The sequence below is a fragment of the Gobio gobio genome (assembly GCF_949357685.1).
Source record: "Gobio gobio genome assembly, chromosome: 25".
Lineage (NCBI taxonomy): Eukaryota > Metazoa > Chordata > Actinopteri > Cypriniformes > Gobionidae > Gobio > Gobio gobio.
Window position 1 is genome coordinate 28404346 of NC_137121.1, and position 25700 is coordinate 28430045.

Sequence of the window (25700 nt, forward strand, 5' to 3'; positions counted from 1 at the left end):
GCATCGGGTGGAATATAGGCTGTTCGAGTTCGAGATGGTGGGCGAGTTGAGACATACGGCGGGAGCGTAGACCACCCTGGTGGTTGATGTACGCTACTACGGCCGTGTTGTCTGTCCGGACAAGTACATGTTGGCCCTTCAGCAGCGCTCGGAAGCGGTGCAGGGCGAAACGTACTGCCAGCAACTCGAGGCAATTGACATGCAGGAGGCGCTGGGGTCCTGTCCAGGAGCCCGCGGCTGCTTGTCCATTGCACATGGCACCCCAGCCCGTGGCAGAGGCATCCGTCGATACGACAACATGCCTGGAAACTCGTTCTAAGGGCACACCGGCCCGGAGAAAACTGAGGTTCGACCACGGGGTGAGCGTCTGTAAGCAGGCCCGAGTCACTTGGACCCGGAGCGTGCCAGACCGCCATGCCCATCTCTGGACTCGATCGTGAAGCCAGTGCTGAAGCGGTCTCATATGAAGCAATCCGAGCGGCGTTACCGCGGCTGCAGATGCCATATGCCCCAGGAGCCTCTGAAATAGTTTCAGTGGAACCGCACTCTTGCTCTCGATTTGACGGAGGCAAGTCAGCAGAGACTGCGCGCGCTCGCTCGAAAGCTGCGCGTACATGGCGACCGAGTCGATCTCCATACCGAGAAAAGAGATCCTCTGCACGGGGCAAAGTTTGCTCTTTTCCCAGTTGACGGTGGAGAACCAGATCTCTGTGTCCGCAAACCTGCTCTCGAGAGTGGCCCAGTATGAGCCAGTCGTCGAGGTAGTTCAGGATGCGAACCCCGTGCTGCCGAAGGGGCACAAGGGCTGCCTCGGCGATCTTCGTGAAGACGCGAGGGAACAGAGATAGCCCGAAAGGGAGAACCGCGTACTGGTATGCATGCCCCTCGAAAGCAAACCGTAGGAACGGTCTGTGTCGAGGAAGGATGGAGACATGGAAGTAGGCGTCCTTCAGGTCGATCGCTGCAAACCAATCGTGAGGACGAACGCATTCGAAAAGGCGTTTCGCAGTCAACATCTTGAACGGAAGCCGGTGAAGGGATCGGTTCAAGATGCGAAGGTCCAGGATTGGCCGTAACCCACCGGTTTTCTTGGGTACAATGAAGTAGGGGCTGTAGAACCCCGACCTCATTTCGGCTGGAGGGACAGGCTCGATCGCACCCTTCGCCAGTAGAGTGGCAATCTCCGCACGCATGACGGGGGCATGGGCCCCGGTCACGGTATAGCGGACTCCCCTGTAACGGGGAGGAGCCTGCGCAAACTGAATCGCGTAGCCGAGCCTGACGGTCCGGGCAACCCAGCGGGACAGCCCCGGAAGCTGAAGCCAGGCTTCCAGAGACTGCACCAACGGGGTCATACGGACGGCAGACGTACCCTGGGTGGGGCAGCGAGGCAGCGTTACCGGCACGGACAGGGGAGGCTGTTGGGCGTCCCGGGGTCGGGGCACGGTTAACGGCTGCGCCCTGACAGAGGAGACCAGGGAAGGACTCGCGTTCCACTGGGGTCTGCTCTGCCAGGGGGCTGGCGACAGAGAGGGACGAGAGTGGCGAGACCCGAGGGTGGCGCGCACTGTCATCACCGGTCTCTGGGTCCTCAGAGACAGGAACATGAGTTCTTCCCAAGCGCTGCTAGCCCGGGGGCCATCAGCGGAAGGATTTTCCCCCGGCCCTCCACCGGGGGAAGGAGAGGCCCTGCTACCATCCCCTGGGAAGAACTGGAACCCATCTCTGAGTTGTCCACCTCCAGCCTGGCGTTTAACCAGTCTGGGGAGCGGACTGGGCGACATCCTCAACCACCTCCACGGCGCGGCCCAGGTGAAGGCTGCTGCTGGGGCCGGGCGGGAAGAGGGAGGGCGCCCTCGGCGGCGAGCAGACTGAGGCGACTGAGCCGGCGGCTGGTGCAGCAGCTGGCCGCCGGGGCAGTACGTGTTGCAGCCTCAGTCTGCTCTGGGGCGGCCGAGAACTGTTGGGCGCAGTTCTCAGCCGCGCCGCCGAAGAGGCCAGCCTGGGATATGGGTGAGTTGAGGAGGCGGGCCCGCTCAACGTCCTCCACATCACCAGGTAAGGCCAGGTGTTCTCCCGGACCACAGCTGTGGACATCGCCCAACCCAGGGAGCGTGTGGCCACCTTCACCGCCCGGGGGCGGGGTCAGTTGCGGCACGCAGCTCAATGAAGAGCCCTGGGTCGGCTCCACCCTTGTGCATGTGCAAAGGGGCGGCGGCCTGCCCGTAGCTCTGCGGGACCACGCCACCGAAGTAGACCAGCCCACAGGCTTTGGGAGGGTGCTTAGGACAGCCACACCACGCCACGTCAAAGCCCTCTGTGGACACCGTAGTGCGCAACAGAGAGTTCAACAGTGGGGGGGAGGGGGCCCCAGTGTACCCTAGGCCGCGGCCCCATCAAGGGCAGAGAAGGCGGAGGAGGCCACCAAACGGTCGCGGGAAGCACGGGGACTTCCGGGACCGCGTGATCTCCTCATGCACCCCGGGAGCAAAAGGCATTGGGGGCGGGGCCCAACAGCTGTCGGGTGCCGCCCCCAAAAACCAATCACGCAACCACGAGCACCCGCGACTGGGCGGAGTTCCACACCAGCGCGAGACTCGCGGCTGCCCGAGATAACATGACTGTCAACTTTAGGTCAGATCAGGCAGTGCTGACACACCCGGAGGCGGAGCACAGCCTAAATCGTCATCCCCAAAGGACTCCAGCCCACCTTGGGATCTCACTGCTATCCGGAGCGTGAACTGAACGAACGGGGCGTCAGAGACGGGCCGTAGATTCAATCCAACACTCGCGGGAGCGATGTATAAGAGGGGGGCGTGGCCCGAGGAATGAACGTCGGGGTTCTTAATACCACAGCACCGCCCTCAGGTCACCCTGGCCACCAGCCATCTCCCAAGTACCCCATCATCCCAAGTACCATCTCACTCGGGGACGGTAGATTGGGGTGTGGCAGAGGGGACTCTCTCTCCTCACGGAGATCATTGAGTCTCGACCGCGACATCGCGATGGTCACGCCCCCGCAATGGAAATGTGACACATCCGCAAACACTGCCCGAACGTGCTGAAGCCCAAACACGCTCGAGCAGTGAATGCGTCCATAGACAGCAGCGGAAAATCGATCGCACCCGGAAGTGCACGGGCGAGCCGTCTTGAAAAAGACGTGCCACGCGCAAGCTCTTTTTGTGAGAGGAAAGCCTCGCAGTCGATGCCGAAGCGCCCAGGGAAGCACACACCAGCTGTCAAACGGACCACTGCGCAGATCAGCAGGCAGGAAGTATGCGATCACTGGAACGCGCCGTCACACCAACACCGACCGGAAAGCTGCTCGTCTCGAAGAAGCTGACAGAGTCTCAGAAGGCTGTAGGAGTGAAGGTTCTCTTGGCTCCGAAAGCAGAACATAATGCGATATTGCTTCGTACTTCCTTATATACTCACGCAGTGAGGCGGAGTTACGTATGCAAATTCCGCATGCCCATGGCATTGGCACGCCATTGGGCGTTTTCTCTAAACTCGAAGTTGATAGGCTTCTAAGCGAAACCCCCATTCGTTAGTCACTAACGTTACGTCGTAGTGACTGAACGAAAGGGAACTGTATTGTTGCACCCCTAATATATATATATATATATATATATATATATATATACTACAAAATTTCAACTAAGCGCCGGTCGAGCTACGGTTCACATAGGAGTATGAAATTCGGTAGACACATGTAAAAGCCCAATACTTACAAAACAGACCTTGGGTCTTGCAAAATCTGAAAACCCTACAGGAAGTGAGATATTTGGAATTTTCTCTGCAAAATATTTGCAGTCTTTGCCATTTCCAGTTGTACTTCAACAAACTTCTCCTAGAGATTTAATCAGATCAACATCATATTTGCACAAGTACCCTGTTCAGTGAATCATTACAAAATATGGTTTCATAACAACTGGACAATAAGGAATTAATTATTATTACTACAAGACAGAGATCTGATTAAAACCATTTGATGAGTTTTAGAGAACAGTTTTGCCCACATTTATCAGACATGTCATAAATCCATTCATCTGTCTATCTGTAGGTGGAAATAACTAAATATTATTTCCTACATAATATTTCCTCAATATTACAATGTAAAATATATAAATATATATTTTATATTTCACAGGGTCTCACTAGATATTACCACAAGTTAAAAAGAAAAAAAGAAAGAAAATTGGAATCTAAAGTTGCCTGTTTAAAATAGTCAACATTATAACTTCCTGTTTGGGTTGAGGGGATGGATTAGCGCTCATTATCACATTTAGAGTAAAATTTTACTTAGGTCACAGCAGCTCCACCTCACATCTCTCACATCAGTGCTCGTGTGGTTTGACAAAGACCAGAGTGACTAAAGAGGATGTAGAGTAGTCCAACTTTGAAAAAAAATTGCAACAAGATGGCATGCCTTTCTGAATACAAAAGCACAGGAATTCTATTCTTCTTCATTCTTCAGGTAAGAGTATGTCTTTATTTAGCATGAATTGGTATTTGTATGATGATTGATGGTTTAGATTAAAAAAATGCTCATCAATGATCAAAAAGATATGCTTTGCAGTCTTTTGTGGTCTATGGTGGTTTATTTAAATATTTAGCAGGTCAATATTTTGCGTGTTTTTTCCCAAATCTCCATTGTTGTAGTTAAAATATATTTAATTTACCTGTAATTACCTGTTTTATACAGTGACCCCAAAATGTTTTTAGACACTTTAAAAGGTAGATTTAAAAGGTATTCATAAAAAAGTAGTATTTGTTTTAATGAACAAAATGTTTGTCGTGTAAATGTAAATCATAGCCGGATCCTCTCAAAAGTTATACATATGTTTTGTCTGGTGTCCAAAAGTAGTAAAACCTGTCAACAGCAAGTCTTGTCTGGTACTCAAAACTCTATTAACAGTCTTCTATCAGCCTGAGACTTTAACTGGGAAACCAGGGAAGAGCAGAAGCAGGAGACAAAGTGAAGATAGTAAAACAAGCAGAGTTTATTGAATAATCTTAGTTGAGATGTTTCAATGCTCAGACTTCGTCTGAACAGTACAAATGCAACAAATGTTTTGGTCCCACTTTATATTAGGTGGCCTTAACTACTATTTACTTACACACAAAAAATAAGCGCAATGTGTTCATATTGTATTGCAAAACACTTTTGCTGATATTGAGGCGGGATACGGCTAGAGTTAGGGATGGGTGTGGTGGTATGGGTAAGTGTAAGGGTAGGGTTAGGTGTTAGGGAAGGGTCAAAAGTGTAAATACAAATGTAACTACAGAAATTAATTACAAATGTGGTACATGAAGGTATTTTTAAAAATGTAAGTACAATGTAAAACATGTATGTACACAATAAGTGCATTGTATCAAATTATTCATTTAAATGTTAGTATAGTGGTTAAGGCCACCTAATATAAAGCGGGTCCAGTGTTTTTTCCCCAAAGCATCCTGTGATGTTAAAAATCTTGAAATTGAAATATTCATTTATCACTTACTCGACAAACATCCCTTTAAACCACACAATCATACTTCAAGTTCAGTAATCTTGAAGTTACATGCATAGGTTGCTACTGAGAATCCTTAGATCATTCATTCCCCCGTCCTAATCATGAAAACATTTGATTACATACATTTATTAAAGATCTAGCTACCTGTTCATGCAGAACTTTAGCTAGATTTTGGACTCCCCTTCCATTGTTTTCTGGAATGTATGAACAACACTCAGTTGCAATCACTCTACGTGTTACACTCAGGGAGTCTAACAGTATATCAAGAGACATTTGATTTTGTAAAGCAACTTTCCTCATTACATATACACTGATTAGGCATAACATTATGACCACCCTTATATCCCTTATATTGTGTTGGTCCCACTTTTGCTGCCAAACTGCCCTGACCCGTCGACGCATGGACTCCACGAGACCCCTGAAGGTGTGCTGTGGTTTCTGGCAAGTTAGCAGCAGATCCTTTAAGTCCTGTAAGTTGTGACGTGGGGCTCCACGGAGCGGACTTGTTTGTTCAGCACATCCCACAGATGCCCGATTGGATTGAGATCTTGGGAATTTGGAGGCAAGTCAACACCTCAAACTCGTTGTTGTGCTCCTCAAACCATTCCTGAACCATTTTTGCAAATGTTTTAGTGGGACTACTGTTCTGCGTTTGAAAGAATTCAAGAATTCAAGAATTCAAAAAGAATTTATGTAAAATATATAAATATATATTTTATATTTCGCAGGGTCTTACTAGATATTACCGCAAGTAAAAAAGAAAAAAAAAAGAAAGAAAATTGGGATCTAAAGTTGCCTGTTTAAAATAGTCAACATTATAACTTCCTGTTTGGGTTCAGGGGATGGATTAGCGCTCATTTTCACATTAAGAGTAAATTTTAACTTTGGTCACAGCAGCTCCACCTCACATCTCTCACATCAGCACTCGGTGTGGTTTGACAAAGACTAGTGACTAAAGTGACTAAAGAGGATGTAGAGTAGTCCAACTTTGAAAAAAAATTGCAACAAGATGGCATGCCTTTCTGAATACAAAAGCACAGGAATTATATTCTTCTTCATTCTTCAGGTAAGAGTATGTCTTTATTTAGCATGAATTGGTATTTGTATGATGGTTGATGGTTTAGATTAAAAAAATGCTTATCAATGATCAAAAAGATATGCTTTGCAGTCTTTTGTGGTCTATGGTGGTTTATTTAAATATTTAGCAGGTCAATATTTTGCGTGTTTTTCCCCAAATCTCCATTGTTGTAGTTAAAATATATTTAATTTACCTGTTATTACCTGTTTTATACAGTGACCCCAAAATGTATTTAGACACTTTAAAAGGTAGATTTAAAAGGTAATCATAAAAAAGTAGTATTTGTTTTAATGAACAAAATGTTTGTCGTGTAAATGTAAATCATAGCCGGATCCTCTCAAAAGTTATACATATGTTTTGTCTGGTGTCCAAAAGTAGTAAAACCTGTCAACAGCAAGTCTTGTCTGGTACTCAAAACTCTATTAACAGTCTTCTATCAGCCTGAGACTTTAACTGGGAAACCAGGGAAGAGCAGAAGCAGGAGACAAAGTGATGATAGTAAAACAAGCAGAGTTTATTGAATAATCTTAGTTGAGATGTTTCAATGCTCAGACTTCGTCTGAACAGTACAAATGCAACAAGTGTTTTGGTCCCACTTTATATTAGGTGGCCTTAACTACTATTTACTTACACACAAAAAATAAGTGCAATGTGTTCATATTGTATTGCAAAACACTTTTGCTGATATTGAGGTGGGATACGGGTAGGGTTAGGGATGGGTGTGGTGGTATGGGTAAGTTTAAGGGTAGGGTTAGGTGTAAGGAAAGTGTCAAAAGTGTAAATACAAATGTAACTACAGAAATTAATTACAGATGTAATTACATGAAGGTATTTTTAAAAATGTAAGTACAATGTAAAAACATGTACTGTATGAACACAATAAGTGCAATGTATCAAATGATTAATTTAAATGTTAGTATAGTAGTTAAGGCCACCTAATATAAAGCGGGTCCAGTGTTTTTTTTGTTTCCCAAAGCATCCTGTGATGTTAAAAATCTTGAAACATTGAAACATTCATTTATCACTTACTCATGAAGACAAACATCCCTTTAAACCACACAATCATACATCAAATCTTGAAGTTACACGCATAGGTTGCTACTGAGAATCCTTAGATCATTCATTCCCCCGTCCTAATCAAATATGAAAACATTTGATTACATACATTTATTAAAGATTTAGCTACCTGTTCATGCAGAACTTTAGCTAGATTTTGGACTCCTCTACCATTGTTTTCTGGAATGTATGAACTACACTCAGTTGCAATCACACTACGTTTTTCACTCAGGGAGTCTAACAGTATATCATGAGACATTTGATTTTGTAAAGCAACTTTCCTCATTACATATACATTGATTAGGCATAACATTATGACCACCTCCTTAATTTTGTGTTGGTCCCACTTTTGCTGCCAAACTGCCCTGACCCGTCAAGGCATGGACTCCACGAGACCCCTGAAGGTGTGCTGTGGTTTCTGGCAAGTTAGCAGCAGATCCTTTAAGTCCTGTAAGTTGTGAGGTGGGGCTCCACGGAGCGGACTTGTTTGTTCAGCACATCCCACAGATGCCCGATTGGATTGAGATCTTGGGAATTTGGAGGCCAAGTCAACACCTCAAACTCGTTGTTGTGCTCCTCAAACCATTCCTGAACCATTTTTGCTTTGTGGCAGGGCTCATTATCCTGTGAAAGAGGCTACAGCCACCAGGGAATGAAAGGGTGTACAATGGTCTCCTACAAAGCTTAGGTAGGTGGTACGTGTCAAAGCACATCCACATGCAGGACCCAAGGTTTCCCGGTAGAACATTTCCCAAAGCATCACACTGCCTCTGTCGGCTTGCCTTTTTCCCATAGTGCATACTGGTGCCTTGTGTTCCCCAGGTAAGCGACGCACACACACCCGGCCATCCACGTGATGTAAAAGAATGATTCACCAGACCAGGCCACCTTATTCAATTGCTCCGTGGTCCAGTTCTGATGCTCAAGTGCCCACTGTTGGCACTTTTGACGGTGGTCAGGGGTCAACATGGGCATCCTGACGGTCTGCGGCTATGCAGCCCCATATGCAACAAACTGCGGTGCACTGGGTATTCTGACACCTTTCTATCAGAACCAGCATTAACTTTTTGAGCAATATGAGCTACAGTAGCTCGTCTGTTTGATCAGACCACACCTTCGCTCCCCATGTGCATTAATGAGCCTTGGCCACCTAAGACCCTGTCGCCCATTCACTACTGTTCCTTCCTTGGACCACTTTTGATAGACCATTTGAATTTACCATACAGACCACTGCAGACCTGGGAAAACCTGGGAAAACAGAAGAGCTGCAGCAGCAAAGGACTGTCATTCTTTCATCTCAGAAATATTGCACATCTACGTCCTATGCTTTGTTTTCTGTTGCCAAAAGGTTGATTAGGTCGAATGGTTGATAGACTATTGTAATGCCCTTCTTGTCAGAGTTTCCAAATCCTGTATCATCAAACTTCAATAATTACAAAACTCGGCAGCTAAAATTTTATCCGGGGCTAGGGCAGTTGGTCATATAACCATGGCATTATTGTATTGGCTACCAGTAAAATTTTGTGTTGATTTTAAAGTTCTTATGATAACATATCTTATGATAACATACCTGCGTTCATCTCAGAGTGGGCTCTTAGTTGTTCCTAAAACTCGCCTCCGCTCTAGGGGTGGTAGGGCTTTCTCATCTTATGCCCCAAAGTTGTGGAATTCAAAAAATAAATTTATTTCAGGATTGCTTTTAATTTATATGTATTTGTTGTTTATTTACTCAGTGTTTTTTTTATATTGTTGTGCCTGCTTGTGTTGTAAAGCTCTTTGAGAAAGCAACTTTTAAAAGGCGCTATACAAAATAAATGTATTATTATTACTACTTGCCAGCTGTGTGCCAGTGCATCCGTGCCGAGGGTCCCCTCAGTCAGGGAGTCAAAGAACTGGCAGTGTGACGTGTCCGGGGCAGAAAACATGTCTACCTGTGCGGCCCCGAAGAGTCTCCAGATCAGCTGGACCACAGCACTTGCTGTCATGAGAGCTTGTCGGCTGCACGATTGAACAGGCCCGGAATGTGAGTGGCACGAAGCAAACTCAGATGCTTCTGACTCCAAAGGAGGAGATGGCGGGCGAGTTGTGAGCGTAGACCACCCTGTTTTTTGATCTACGCATCAGTCGCTGTGCTTGCCTTGTAACGGCCTTTAGAGGCGGCCCAGCGCAAGACATACTGCTAACAACTCGAGGCAGTTGTTGTGCCAATGCAGTCGAGGTCCTGTCCACAGACCCAAAACTGCATGCCCATTGTACGTGGCCCCCCAGCCGGTGGCAGAGGCCTCAGCATGCCTGGACCAGAGCATGCCTGGACACTAGTTCTAAGGGGACACCTGCCCTTAGAAACGAAGGGTCCGACCACGCGTTGAAGGTTTGGCGGCAATTCGGTGTGACTGACACACGGAATGAACCGCTCTTCCATGCCCATCTCGGGACCCAGTCGTGGAGCCAGTGTTGAAGTGGCCTCATATGAAGCAATCCGAGCGGCGCTACTGCGGATGCCATATGCCCCAGGAGCCTCTGAAAATGTTTTAGTGGGACTACTGTTCAGCAGTTCAACACCACCTGGACACGCTCTTCTGTGAGGCGTGCTGTCAGATTGAGAATCCAGCTTCATACCGAGAAAAGAGATCCTCTGCAAGGGGGAGAGTTTGCTCTTTTCCCAGTTGATCCGAAGTCCAAACTGGCTGAGGTGACTAAGCACCATGTCCCTGTGTTTGCACAACTGCTCTCTCAACTGGGACAGAATCAGCCAGTCATCGAGGTAGTTGAGAATATGAACACCACGCTCTCTCATGGGAGCAATGGCCGCCTCTGCGACCTTCATAAAGACACAGGGCGACAGGAACTGGCCGAAGGGTAGAACTCTGTACTGATATGCCCGCCCTTCGAACGCAAAGTGCAGGAATGGTCAGTGTCAAGGGAGAATTGGACATGAAAGTACACGTCCTTCAGGTCGATTGCTGCAAACCAATCTTGGGGATGGATGCACCCGAAGATGCGTTTCTGCATTAGCATCTTGAATGGCAGCCTGTGCAGGGACCGATTCAAGAACCGCAGGTCCAAGATTGGCCGTAACCCACCACCTTTCTTGACTACAATGAAGTACGGGTTGTAGAAGCCTGTCTTCATATTGGCTGGAGGGACCGGATCTTTCGCGTCCTTCGGCAGTAGGACTGTGATCTCCGCCCATAAAACAGGAGCACCCTCCTTCAGCAGTTTGGCCATCAATAATAACATACTCGCGCGTGCCTATTTGTATGACTCCTGCATGTCACTGCAATCGTCTTTACCTTCATTACAAAATTACCTTTCATTACCTTTATCCATCAAAACATTTTAGCAACACTGGTTTTCTTTATCCAACTGAAATGTGTAGTTTGCGTATCCTGTGTTCATGAAGCGGTTGGGTGTTTTGAGCCGTTCAGTGCGATTAAAAATGCCTTGGGCTGTTCCGAGTCCAAAACAATCACAGAATAAGTATAAGGAGATGTGGTTCTTTTTTTGTAATTTTTTATTTATTTATATAATTTATCTATTTTTATTTAATGTATAAATATTAATATATTAAGATTAATTTTAAGTTATCTCGCGGCCGCCTGGAGGATCACTAAGGCCGCGGCCCACAGGTTGATAACCACTGCTATATATAACCACTTGAGAAATATATAAACATATATCCATCTCATGATTTTTATTTTATAGGGTTTGGTCTATGTATTATTTCAATCTCTGTTAGATTTATGTTTCAGAATTGCATAATATGGTTAACTAAAATCATGTGTATGGTTGGTGTCTATAAATTTGCTCTTTGAAGATTGAAAAGAACATGCATATGATGTGTCGATAGCACATTATTACAATAATCTTCAATAGTTTCTTCATCTGCAAGCAATTCAGCTGCACGTGTAAAGGGACATGCTTGAAACAAAGAGCCATACAATTTCCAACAGAGGAATCTTCCCGCTTGAAAGATTTGGCCTTCCTTTTTGGTCAAGTCAATCCTGAGGGGTGTGACCTGTCCCAGACCTTTAAAGAGAGACACTCTTCAACAGATCTTAGAATTAATTAATAATCAATATTGAGTGTTCACAGGATGAACTGATTGATTGTAATGTTAATGTAACTATATCAAGTTAATCTCATTAACGTCAAGGATGTCCTCGTCTGCAGCTTTTAGAAAATCTGGCAATAGATTATCATGTTTAACAGTATAGTAAATAGTTGATGGATATAGCAGGAAAAGTTTGTTTTTGGAATGTTTGTTTCCCCCTGTGAGTTTCAGTAATTTAATAGGCTCTTTGTTTTGACTAGGAAATTGTTGAAGTCACTCATTTAAAGTTTCCCCAGGGATTTTTGGAGCAAATCATATCAGTGTTTGGTTCCTTTATATTTGCTTATTTAATGTTAATTATTTAATACTCTCAGAAGCTCATTGTACATTAAACTTCTCCTGCATGGTCAGATGTACATTTTCCATTAACAGGCAATATTTCCCTCCTGTAATTGATTTCCAAGAGCATTTGTGTAAGGGGTATTTTTATAATGACCTTAAAATGTATCTGTGTTATCTGTTATGTCAAATACTTAATTTTAAGCAACTGCTTTAATCAATAAGAATACTTTAGACTGTTACCAGTCACATCAACAAAAGCTGTCTTTACTTTACAAAGGTGGAACAGAAGATGCATCTGACATGGCATTATTTACACAGACTGATTAATGCTGCTCAAAGCTTGCATCAATGTCATGTATAATTTAATAGGCTCATACATTTTTTTTTAAATCAGTAACTCATAATTTATTTTTTACAAATATAGATTTTTGCTCTTGATATTGTAATAATAATTATTACTAAATATTATTACATATTTAAAGATGAATAGAATGCAATACTTTTGTGTTTGGGGAAATGGCATGTCATATTCTGGCTAAACAGACAAAACAAGCTAAGAAATGTTTATGAATTTGTTTGCTTTTTACGCATTAAATCAAGACTTCACATTGATTATTTTAGTTGCATGAAAAAAAACACATTATATATTAAAACTGGGAATAAATTATACAGAAAACAATCAAAGAATGTTTCCCATCACTGAAGCACTCTATGACTTCATTCGAGTATGAATTATGCACTTTCACAAAACTCCTGTAATCTGTCTACTGTTTCGGGTCAGGCAAAGGAAGAGGATATCAGGATCTAATCGCAGTTTCATGCAAGTTCACTTTAATCATGACACCCGCCATGGATTTAGTTTAATTTTGTGGAAGCATTTTGTTCATTTTGGTGTTATTTTTGATCCAAGCCCCCTTTAGTTTCAGATCCTGTTGTCATGAACAAGGCTGGTTAGGATAAACTGTATCAGTTATGGCGAAATACCTTTTTAAAAGTTTCTTCATGTCCAGTAATAGTAAAATGGCACATAATAATAATAATAATAATAATAATAATAAATTTATTTTATATAGCGCCTTTAAAGGCAACTTCTCAAAGCGCTGTACATAAGAACATAAAATCACAACAGAATATAACAATATGTGGATATATATATATATATATATATATATATATATATATATATATATGCACACATACACATACATGTACATACACATACATACCTAAACACACACATATATATGAAAAATAAATAGTACAAAAAGAAAATATAATACAACTAAAAACAACTTAAAATAAAATTACACAAACGCTTCCCTAAACAAGAATGTTTTTAAGCTGGATTTAAAAATGTGCAAGGAATTTGCATTTCGTAAATCTACAGGCAAGGAATTCCAGAGTTTAGGCGCAAGATTCGAAAAAGCCCTATCTCCCATAGATTTTAGGCGAGTTACAGGGACCGATAAAAGACCTGCATTGATGGATCTAAGATTTCGAACTGGGGTATATGGTGTCAAAAGGTCAGTCAAATATTTTGGTGCCAAATTGTTTAGTGCTTTGTAGGTCAGAAGTAATACTTTAAAATCAATACGGAATTTAACTGGCAGCCAGTGCAGTGATTTAAGAATAGGTGTAATATGCTCTCTTACACTAGCTCCAGTTAAGATGCGTGCAGCGGAATTTTGTACCAACTGTAATTTGTTGAGATTTGTCTTTGAAATTCCAGCCAGCAAGGAGTTACAATAATCAATGCGCGAAAAGACAAATGTGTTAATTAGCTTTTCTGCCACAGTAAAAGTTAACATTGGGCGCAATCTGGCGATATTTCTGAGGTGAAAGAAAGATACTTTAATAGTGTTTCTAACCTGTAAGTCGAACGTTAGGTTGGGATCAAGTATCACCCCCAGATTTTTTAATTTGTCTTTAAACTGTACAATGGAGTCATCCACCTGTAAGGATGGCAGCTCCATTCTACGTAACTGATGTGGTGAACCAATCAGCATGACTTCGGTCTTATCACTATTTAGGCAAAGAAAGTTCTCAGACATCCACTTCTTTACCTCAGAGATACTTTGAGACATGTTTATCTTATTGAAAAATAAAGGTAAAATGTCCACGCACTGAATAATGTGTTGTGGCAGCTGTATTAACAGTTTGAGAGTGTTTGACTAAAGCCGACTTTGTGAAGACGTGGAGAGACAGGGACAGCCCGGAGGGCAGGTCTTTGTACTGATATGCTCAACCCTCAAACATAATGCGCAGAAAAGGCCTCTGTCAAGGGAGAATCGAAAGTACGCGTCCTTGAGGTCTATCGATACAAACCAATCTTGAAATCCACCTGCTTCTCATTATATACCTGCGCTGTGAGGCAGAGCAGCTGGTGCAATCATTGCATGCAAATGTGCATTGGCTTGTTTCAGTTACACTCGAAGTAGATTGGCCATTTTAGCGAGATTCCTATTCGTCGGTGACCGACTGAATGGGAACTTTATATATGCAGCAGTGATACATCAGACAATTTTACTGACTTAATTTGACGACTTTGAATTTCGTTCAGCAAAGTAAAATAATAAAGTAATTTTGTATATTTGATCAGAGTTAAAATGTATGCGTCAAGTGTCATCATCAAAATTCTGTAATAATTTACTCTCTTTCTTTAACAGTTTCAATCACAGTTTCTTTCTTTTTCTGTTGAACATAAAATAAGTTATTTTGAAGAACCAAATCGTTTTGGTGCCCTTTGACTTCAATTGTGTGGATGAAAAAATAAAACAACAAAAACAAAGAATACAATACGAACAAAATTAAAATATCCTCTTTGAGGGTAAATGATGACAGAAATTAAATTTTTAGTTGAACTACACCTGTAAGATAAATGTTAAAATGTTCCCCCTAAAAGCACAAGCGGCTACAAGCACAATTACAGATTGAGGTGTTTAAAACAGGTCTTTTGCTTTTGATGTGCTGTACCAGTCGTTAATGGCTTTATACTGTGAAAATTATTTATTAACATTGTGTTGCACTTGGAGCACATGACAAAATGGGGGTTTTTGAAGAAATTCTTTTCGGGTATATATGGCTACTGACTGTTGTTGTTCACTGAGGTCTGGATTTAAGTCCAAATAAAGTCTGAAGTTGAGTGTTAATGAGCCAAAGGCAAGATGCAAGTCATTTTTTCTGACCTCAATTTTACATCTCTTTAAAATCTCTTACTTACTAACATCACCTTTTTCCTCAGGGGTTGAATGCACAGAGCACTGATACAGGTGAGTAGACTGACAAGTATGACATTTGAATATGAAAAACTGCATTAATACAGTTTACTGTCAATGTCATATCTTCTTCGATTAATATTTTATTGCATGCAAAATGTCTTTTTAAGCAACAAATATTAATTAAATTATGTTTCCATTTCTTCATTCATCTAAATATTTCAGCACTCGCTGCCACTACACGCTTTTTTGAAACCTCAGCTTCTACAAGTGAGTATTTATATTAATGGACAATTGAGTAAACATGTTTACTAGGAAATTATTCCTGGATTTTACTCATTTTAGTATTAATGTGGTATATTGCAATAATAATTGTACTTTTTTTCAGGTCACTAATTGTATTCATACAGTTTACAGCTAAATCTTGTATTTTGATAACATTTTGCAGAATATAATTTGATTGTTTGCAAAAAAGGTCCTTGTAATCAATGGCAACAAAAATATTACTTAAAAGGTTTATTTTTAATGTGGTATTGTAACGGAATCCACTGGAGGCAAGTTGAAGTGATGAACACAGCAGTTTATTGAATACCAATGTGAACAGATACAAAATAAAACTTGGAGTTGGCTTGGCTTGGCTTGGCTTGACACAAGTGATGTTCGGTTCTTGAACTTATCGTTCTTTTGAGCCGGTTCTCAGCAAGTAACCAGTTGAGTCGGTTCATTAATCGGACTGAATCAAACTTTAGTTCCGGGTTGATGTCGCAAGACGCAAAAGCCGAAGTAGCACGTCTGACTAAAAAAGAACCGAAAAAGCTGGTTCAAACAGCTGTCGAAGTTTGTAGAGGATTACCAAGGATTCTGATGATTGAGTTGGCGACGCAAGTCTGAGGCACATAGGTTACGTATGCTACTTTAATTATGCTTATATGACTACTGTTATTAAATATAATTTTATTAAAATCTGCAAAAACTGTAAGGCCGCTGAAATTTGTTGAATGAAGGTAATGATCGCGGTTGAAGGTCGCTGCGCGTTTTGGTCTTTTCAGCTGGGATTTAATTCCAATTCAACTTTTATCTGACTCCATTTATCATAATCTCGAATTTAGGTTAGAATGCCAATTGGTTGTTTGGTCATTTATATCTATAGTTAGTCACACATTTAATCATTATGTTTAACCCTTTGTTGAAATTATACTCATTTCATAATCTACTAGAGATAATTCATAATTACAGAGTAAGTCAGAATTGATCAAGATGTAACAATTTATTAACAGTCAGGTAAATGTATAATGCCAATTTCATAATCAATTCAAAGATAATCCATACATAACATCTAATACTCTGAAGTAGCCTAAAGAGTGGAAGATTCATACCTGACTTCTGAATATTACATAACGCAGAGCGTCTAATAGACATTCCGCGTTACGGGCCGAACTCATCACAGTATCCAGCCCTGAACCTTTTGTCACACTTCCTTATATTGCTCAGACCAAGACAGAAATCTCTTTCAAATGGAAACACATGTTAACAATGGTAATTTACATTTAATCACTGACCCATATGACCTGTATTGACGAGACCAAATGGCTCCAAAAGCCACACCCACCGTAATAAGCAAAATATCTCTAAACTCTAAAAACTCTTATTATCTTCTTGTTTACTTCTGTGGTGATGAGATCTTTGTACCAGTCGCACTGAGACATTTCAAACGATATCAACACTTATAATACTGTATAGGAAGAATTGACATTTAAATCAAATAGATTTTGGGTGTATTTCAGGTGATCTTAGCAGGAGAGGGAGTAGGAGTTTGGGGGAAGTTTCAGGTGAAAGGAAAGGGATGTGGATTAAAGCCATTCTCAAATGATTCACTCAGTGTGACGTTGTCTCAGATGAGAGTGATAACTGTATGAGTGGATTCAGATGTTAATCATTGAGCCTACACATTCACATAAAACAATACACTGATTAAAAAAATGTTACTTTACAAAGCCAGTATGCGAGGAGGCGTGTAAGATCATAAATAATAATGGTTATCACACCTAAGAGAACAAAAGAATGCATAATGGGCCGCATAATGACCTGCATAATGAATGAGCTTCAGGTATGTGACTGAGAGGGAGCTAAGCAACAGGACAAAGGAAATATATTTTTTTGTAGTTTATTTAGAATGTTGTCAACAAAGGCCTATTATATTTTAAATGATCAAAATATTTGACTACACTGCAAAAAATGCTCTTCTTATTTAGTATTTTTTCTTGTTTCCAGTCCAAATATTTAAAATTCTTAAATCAAGATTAATTTACTAGATAAGTAAACATTTTCTGAGGGAAAAAATCTAAATGAAGTGAGCTTTTGCTTAAAACAAGCTAAATGATCTGCCACAACAATTTATGATTTATTAAACCATAATTTATGATTTATTAAACCAATTTATTAAACCACAACAATTTATGAGATTAAAACCATGTTTTTACTCCAAACTTACTTTATATCACAAGTCAAATGTTTTAAATAACCTTCTGTGATTTCATTTGGCTTCGGATCCAAAAATCTGACAGAAAATATATAATTTTACAATATTCTGCATAATTATAAAAGCTATGTCGAATAGCATTGCATTATAAATGTAATCTATTATGAATACACCCAACATGGTATACATAACACAGATAAGCCATATATTGTTGCGATTGTGTGTTTATTGTCATCAAACGTGTCTATTTGCATGTTATAGTGATCTCAGGAAGCTTTGTTTATGTCAGGGAGTTCCTGTAATGTCACATGGAATATATCTTCTTCATCTGTACCATATATGGACTACATGTGCACGGAGCGCCCTCCGGCTTTTAGTATGTACTGAAAACACAGTGCATCAGAGTATCCAGCGCTCATAATGATTAAATCTGCGCATTTTGGGTTAAGATTGAATAAATAATACTTCTATATATTGAAATTTTACACAGACAAATGAGAATCTATCAATATTTCTCCTCATCTGCACACTTTTGAACTAAAAGCCCTGAGGGATGTTGCTTTGTTGCAAGTCTTCATGACGAGCATAGAGGAGTTTTTTATGAATGAGAGCAGCTGACGCAAATATTACAATCAAAAAGGAACCGACGCCAGTTTTCATATTCATAACTCCTGACACATATTAACAAATTACGGTCACTATAAGACTTTGAGAAAAAAACAGAGGTAAAAAATAGAAGCTTGAGTCTTAGATATTTTTAATGATGTTTAGTTTGTCAAGGTAATTACTTACATCTGACAGTAATTTTGAGCTAATTTAAACAAAGAAAGCTTCAGTGCGTCCTCGTAATCACGCAGGTTTTTGCGTTTAATATTCACAGATGCTAACAGAATAAACTTAGCCTACCTTACACTCAGCGGCGGAATCCGTTGCTTTCAGAAATTAACAGCTTTTCATGAGGTTATTCCAGGATTATTCAATGCGCCTCAAAACGATGTAGTTGAAGTAGGCTATAGCAGTACTTGATGTGTTAATTTGAGTTGATGTGGGCGTTGACGCATGGATCGTCAGTATTTGAATCTCTAAAGAACGTGCGCTCTGTGGGTGTGGTCGCATTAGCGGATAATGAAGAAGCTCACGAATGACTGACATCTCTCTGTTTTCAAACAGATTACATAAATGCAGGATATTTGATTTCGCTTTGGTTTACATTATTTAACACTAGAAGTCCCAGGGAGCAGCCATTTGGCTTTTCTACCTATAAAACCCGCAGGACAGCCGATGGGCTGGAAGGCTTTAAGCTAATATCCTTAATCAGCTGTGAACAGTTGCTTTTGTTATGTAAACAAGGTGGGGCCATGCTGAGCCACTTCAAGGAAACTTGTGTTTCACTTTGCCATCTTAGGGAGAAATCAACACACATGTTTTTTTTTCCTTTGTTGCTGAGATTTATTGATAAAAACAGTACAAAATAAAATAAAAAAGAAACCAACCATTTGTACACATATTTACAAATAATATTAAAAAGTGAGTGAGTACATTCCAGCAATCACTCACAATCCTGGCACTGCCATGGTATCTCCCGTCTGCATTTACCACATGTGTATCTGTAGCAGTGAACACATCGCACAGTGGCATGATTGTCCTTGCATTGGTGTTTGGTGTTCCGGCTAAGAAGTTTATGCGCAAGTGACAGCGATGTGAAGAAATTGTCCGTGGTAACATTTCTGCCCTTGTCTAGGAATGGTTCCATCAGCCTCATCACTACATTTTCAGACAGTCTCTCTCCACTGGGACGACTAGGGTCCTTGCCAAGATATGGGAGGACATTACAAATGTACTTGGATTTTAGGTCGCAAGCCACCCAAAACTTGATCCCAAACTTGTCAGGTTTAGTTGCAATATACTGCAGGAAACAGCAGCGAGTCTTTGACGGGAAAAGCTGTTCATCAACGGTGATATGTAGACCAGGGTTGTAGGACGTGATGCAATTGGTGACAAATGATCCCCACACACTGGAAATTGCAGCAAACTTATCAGTCTTTGCTCGATCACTCCGGGTGGACCTGTCATCAAAGCGTAGGTGTCGCATGATGTCTTGGAAGCGGTTTCGCGGCATTGTTCCAATGATATGTGGGTTTCTCAGGTTTGCTGACCAGCAGTCACGTAGTGATGGAACCTTGGTAAGCCCCCGGAAGATGACAATTGCAATAAATGCCATTAGTTCAGGGAGGGCCATGAACCAATGAACATGCTGCCTTTCCTGTGCATGTTGAATAGTCCATTCTTGAGTGCTATGAAGCATGTCAAGAGTGATGAAACACAGGAAGCTCTGAAGGCGACTCAAGATACTTTTCCTGGCCTTAGCTGTTGGCTCTCCATCTGCAGCGTACGCTTTGATTGGGGTGAAAGGGAGACGCGTCCCCACCTGTTCTTCACGCCACACTGTGCCATCTTTCGCTGTCTCTGTCAGGTTAGTCCCCAAACGGGCTCTCTTTTTTTGGTTGAGGAGCAGTCTCCTCATCTGCAGTGTGAACAAATTCAAATTGTGAGCAATGGAAAAGTCAAATGATATCACAAATGCATGCATAGATACTAATAATAATTCCAGTATCTCCTTCTCTGTATCGGAATAATGTCTGAAATATCTTCCTAAATAAAAAGATACAACTAATAATGTTTTGCACTTCAGATGGCAGTGAATGTCTGCTAAGTAGTACAAACAAAAAAGTGGACTAAGAGAAAAACACAAAAAAAGCAGAGTGGAGTGACATAAATATTTACTTTTTTGTATTGTCTGGTTTGAAATGAAATAGGAAATAATATGAAATGAAACTTAACCTGAAGACAGATCAGACAGCTCTGAGTCCGAATCCGGCTGAAGTTCTATGTCTTCTCCATCTGAGTCACAAGGGTTTCCTTCACTCAGGATAATTTCCAAGGCCTGCCGAGTGGTGAGTCTTGTTAGCAGCCCTCCCTCCCCCACACATACAAACAAGCCACCAGCAACCATTCACACACACACCCCCAACCCCCCTGCAGATTGCTCAGGTAATGACCACATTTACACATGAATTGATGCTAATGATAGCCAAAAGACTAGCCAGTTAGCTTCCACTTGGCTAAAGGAGGGGTAAAAATCTCCGGGACTTCTAGTGTTAAAACCTGACATTTCAACGTTTCTTTAGACATATGTCTCATGTTTGTGAGACAAGTATTCACTAAGCTAGAGTTCCTTTTCTGAAGACTATCTGAACGAACGTCTTTGTCAGAGAGGCTGCAGATCGCGCATCATGTTTGTTTTCTTTATTTTGCAAAAACACATTTTGTTTTTATTTTGACTGTACACAAAAAATAGAAACTTAACAGATTATAATGATGTATAACACTTGCCTGAATGATAAAAAACGAGTTATTTGAGTCTCTTTGGCACTGATAAGAAAAAAAGCGAGTCGATCGCGCCGGCGCAACCGCTGACTCGAGGGGGTTAACAATAACAGACAGCACAAGAAATAGTGAGGCGGGAACAAAGTCCAAACAATAGGGGCAGAACACAATGGGAGAACTTGCTGGTCATGGTTGAGATAGCAAAGATGTGATGGCCAATGATGGAGACAAGGGAACCAGGCTTGACCGCAGGGGATGAGACTAGCCGTAGAACCAGACTAGTTGCCAGGCCAGGAGAATCAATGACCAGGATGGAACAGGACGCAGGACAGGAACCACCACAAAAAAACACACAAGACAGAAGACAATAGAGGTTTTGCCGATTAATTGGCACGATAGCTGATTGGTGGAACAATCGGTTATCTGCAAAAATCCATACCGATAGTTTTTCCGGGTTGCGTCTGTTGCTGGAGCGGCTGAAAAGGGTGCACTGTCATTACACAGTACGAGAGCTCTGAGAAGGGTCTGCTGGTATTATATAGCACAAGAGCGGCCTCTAGAGGCGAAATGAAACTGCACTGAAGTTGATTACATTGACACGTGTAGCTGCACGGAAAGCAAACGCTGCCTAGAGAGTACTGCACAGAGAGCGCTGACACATTAGATGCGCGTTTAAAACACAGACAGTGAAACGGTATGAATACAGAACACTTCAGTACATGTTGCCAAATCATAAGTAATAATTTCTTGACTAGAAGCTGCATTATCAGATAAAGAACAGAAGTATGTATGTACTTGGTCTAGATGATGAGAGGATGCTAATATCAGCAGTAGGCTACCTCAAGCAGTTAAAACAATGTAACAACTCGAGAAAGCAAACTGTATCGTCATGCAGCTGACAAAAATATAAACAAATCAGAAATGCATTCAATTTCAATACATATTTTGTTATTTTGATTAGATAATCACCTAGTGTTCTAAAAAAGCAGACTGTTTGGACTTATGGACTTATCTTTGGATTTATTTGAAATAACACTTTACAATAATATTCCATTAGTAACATTAACAAAGGTTAATAAAGGCTGTAAAAGTATTGTATACATTTTTAAATTGAGTTTACATTTTAATTTGATCTGTTAAACTTAGTTGATGCACTATGAACTAACATGGATGATCAAGGTACAATTGTATTGCTAAAATATTAATACATGCTGTAAAATGTATATTGCATAATGCATATTGTTCATGTAAGCTAGCTAATATATCCATGTTAGAAAATGGGACTTGCAAAGTGTTACCTATAAAATGTACATGTTTCTAGGTTATAGCTAAAAAAACATTTATTTATAATATAATTTTAATGTTTAAATCATTTATTAGAATTATTAGAATTTGTTCTGTTAGAACTTCTCATTTTAATATATTCATATTTACATATGTATTTCATTTAGCCCTTTTTCATGGTTTCAGCACTGTTTTATTTAGAGTGTTATGGTTTTATGTATTTTTTTATCCAGTATTCATTTTAAAAACTATCGGTTGATTAATCGGTTATCGGCAAGTGCGGTCCAACCTAGTTATCTGTATCGATAAAATCCACTATCGGGCGACCTCTAGAATACACCATACAAGACAACAAGAGATAAACAGACAAGAGCAAAAATTGGAGGTCAAAACGGCAACCTTGAAGGAAACGTCTCGGGTTATGACTATAACCCTTGTTCCCCGAGAAGGGAACGAGACACTGCTGCGTCGAGTGACGACACTCTGGGAAAGCCAACAGCGTTACGCATCTGAAGTATGAATGAAATCAAGCCAATCTGATTGGTGGTGCGTCGTGACGTAGTAGATGACGGCATACCCAGAAGATACAAAAAGGAAGCTGATGCAAACACACACTAGCTCTTTTGCGATGAAGCAAGCGCTCTAGCCGTGATAGGTGTGGCGACGAGACGCAGTGTCTCGTTCCCTTCTCGGGGAACAAGGGTGATAGTCATAACACGAGACGTTCCCCTTCGAGGGAACTCGCACTGCGTCGTCGAGTGACGACACTCTGGGAACGTTCAGACTGTAAAAACCGGGAGGTGCAGACTGTAAAAACGTATGAAGGTGTGCGGGGTGGCCCACCCGGCCGCCTCGCATACCTCTTGAAGCGAGACGCCAGAAAGGAGGGCCACTGAGGAAGCCATGCTCCTGATGGAATGGGCCCTCACGGCCATGGGTGAAGGCAAATTGCGCACCCTATAAGCCGTGGCTATAGCCTGGACGATCCAGTTACTGATCGTCTGAGTTGACGCAGGCAGCCCCTTCTTGGGTGAGCCAAAGCACACCAACAATTGGTCTGACCTTCTCCAATGGGAAGACTTCTCTAGATAAATACTCAGAGCTCTGACCGGGCAGAGCAGATGAAGTCTCCCCTCTTCCGCCGTCAGGTGGGGAGGGGGATGGAAAGCCTGAAGAACCAGAGACCGGGCTCCCCGAGATGGAACCTTGGGAATGTAACCCAGTCTAGGGTGAAGGATAGCCCTTACTCTGCCGGGGGCAAACTCCAGGCAGGTTGGCGTGACCGCCAAGGCCTGGAGATCTCCCACTCTCCTCAGAGAGGTAATGGCGAGGAGAAAGGCCACCTTCAGGGTCAGGTTCTTAGGCTCAGCCAGCTCCAGTGGCTCAAAGGGGGCCTCAGCCAGCCCTTCCAGAACCACCGCCAGGTCCCAGGTTGGGACTCTGGAGCGAGCTACCGGCCTCATCCTCCGTGCCCCACGGAGGAACTGTACAACCAGGTGGTGCTTCCCCAAAGGTCCATCACCTAGAGGTGCGTGGAAAGCCCCAAGGGCAGCCACGTACACCTTCAGGGTGGACGGGGTAAGACCAGCGGAGAAGCGATCTTGGAGGAACTCCAGCACTGAAGCCACTGGGCAGTTAACTGGATCCACCTCACGCTCTCTACACCAAGTGGAAAATACATTCCACTTGAGGCTGTACAGTCTCCTGGTAGAAGGAGCCCTGGAGCTGAGTAAGGTCTCGACCACCTCTGCTGACAGGCCCGCCTCTAGGTACCGAGCCCCCTCAGGGGCCAGACCCAGAGGCTCCATAACTCTGGCCGGGGGTGAAATATTGTGCCCCCTGCCTGAGAGAGCAGATCCCTCCTCAGAGGAACCTGCCACGGAGAGCTATGATGTCCGAGAACCATACTCGAGTGGGCCACCGGGGTGCTACTAAGAGCAGGCTGATGCCCTCCCGGCGGACCCGCTCCAGAACTCCCGGGAGCAGAGCGATCGGGGGAAATGCATACAGACGCAGCCTCGGCCACGTCTGCATCATGACGTCCAGCCCCAACGGAGCTGGATGCCTGAGAGAGAACCACAGTGGACAGTGGGACGTCTCTCGAGACGCGAACAAGTCCACTTCCACTGGGCCGAATCTCTCGCACATGGCCTCCACCACCTCTGGGTGGAGTCGCCACTCCCCGGGCCTCAGCCCCTGCCTCGACAGGATGTCTGCTCCCTGATTTTGGTCCCCGGGAATGTACATCGCCCTGAGGGACGATAACTTCCCCTGGGACCACAGGAGGATTTGATGCGCCAGTCTGCATAGAGGGCGCGACCTCAAACCCCCCTGGTGATTGAGATACGCGACAACCGAAGAGTTGTCTGAGCGTATCAGGACATGGTGGCCGCGGAGGTCCGGGTAAAAGCTCCTCAGAGCTTTGTAGACCGCCAACATCTCCAGGCAGTTGATGTGCCATGAAGAATGCCGCGTCTCCCACAGACCTCTCGCAAAGCGGCCTTCATGACCGCGCCCCAACCAGTGAGGGAGGCATCTGTTGAAACGGCTCTCCGGCAACATGATGCTCCCAGCACTGGCCCCTGGGACAAGAACCAAGGTTTCCGCCATATGACGAGGGAACGAAGGCATCTGCGCGTTACCCTGATCATACGAAATGGATTTCCCTGCGGGGAAAACCCCCTGGGTCTCAGCCACCACTGTAGGGGTCTCATGTGCAGCAGGCCAAAAGGTATCACGTTGGACGCTGCTGCCATGAGCCCCAGCAGTCTCTGGAACTGCTTCACAGTGAGGCTGCGGCCTGGCTTCACTCTGGAGACCGTCGCCAGTATGGATTCCACGCGCGCGGGAGACATACGTGCCCGCATCGACGTGGAATCCCATACGACTCCCAGGAACGTGGTCCTCTGGGAGGGCGTCAACACGCTCTTCTTCGTGTTGAGTCTCAGCCCCAAGCACCTTATGTGGGCCAGAACGACATCTCGATGCCGAACCGCCACCTCGCGCGACCTGGCCAGAATGAGCCAGTCGTCGATGTAATTTAGTATACGGATGCCCTGGAGTCTCAGCGGAGCCAGTGCTGCATCCATACACTTGGTGAAGGTGCGAGGGGAGAGTGCCAGGCCGAAGGGAAGAACCCGATATTGGTACGCTTCGCCCCCGGGGGAAAACGACCTCGGTCGTTCCGTCCCGGGGGGGGCAGCTCTCAGCGATCCAGCCGCAGCTAGGACCACTTGGTGGTAGCCTTCTTCGCCTGAAGGACGGTCCTCAGATCGACCTTAGGCTCGGA

The 25700-nt window shown here is 43.2% G+C and overlaps 1 protein-coding gene across 1 annotated transcript in view; it reads left to right on the plus strand.

Moving 5' to 3' along the window:
• The first annotated feature begins 4325 nt into the window (after positions 1-4325).
• LOC307122055 (receptor-type tyrosine-protein phosphatase eta-like) overlaps positions 4326-25700 on the plus strand; it is a 79024-nt gene continuing 57649 nt past the window's right edge. Inside the window, exons 1-3 of the mRNA XM_079809866.1 lie at positions 4326-4477; positions 15288-15315; positions 15487-15531. Of these exons, the coding sequence (XP_079665992.1) occupies positions 4421-4477; positions 15288-15315; positions 15487-15531 (130 nt within the window). The 5' untranslated portion in view covers positions 4326-4420. The remainder of the gene's footprint in view (positions 4478-15287; positions 15316-15486; positions 15532-25700) is intronic.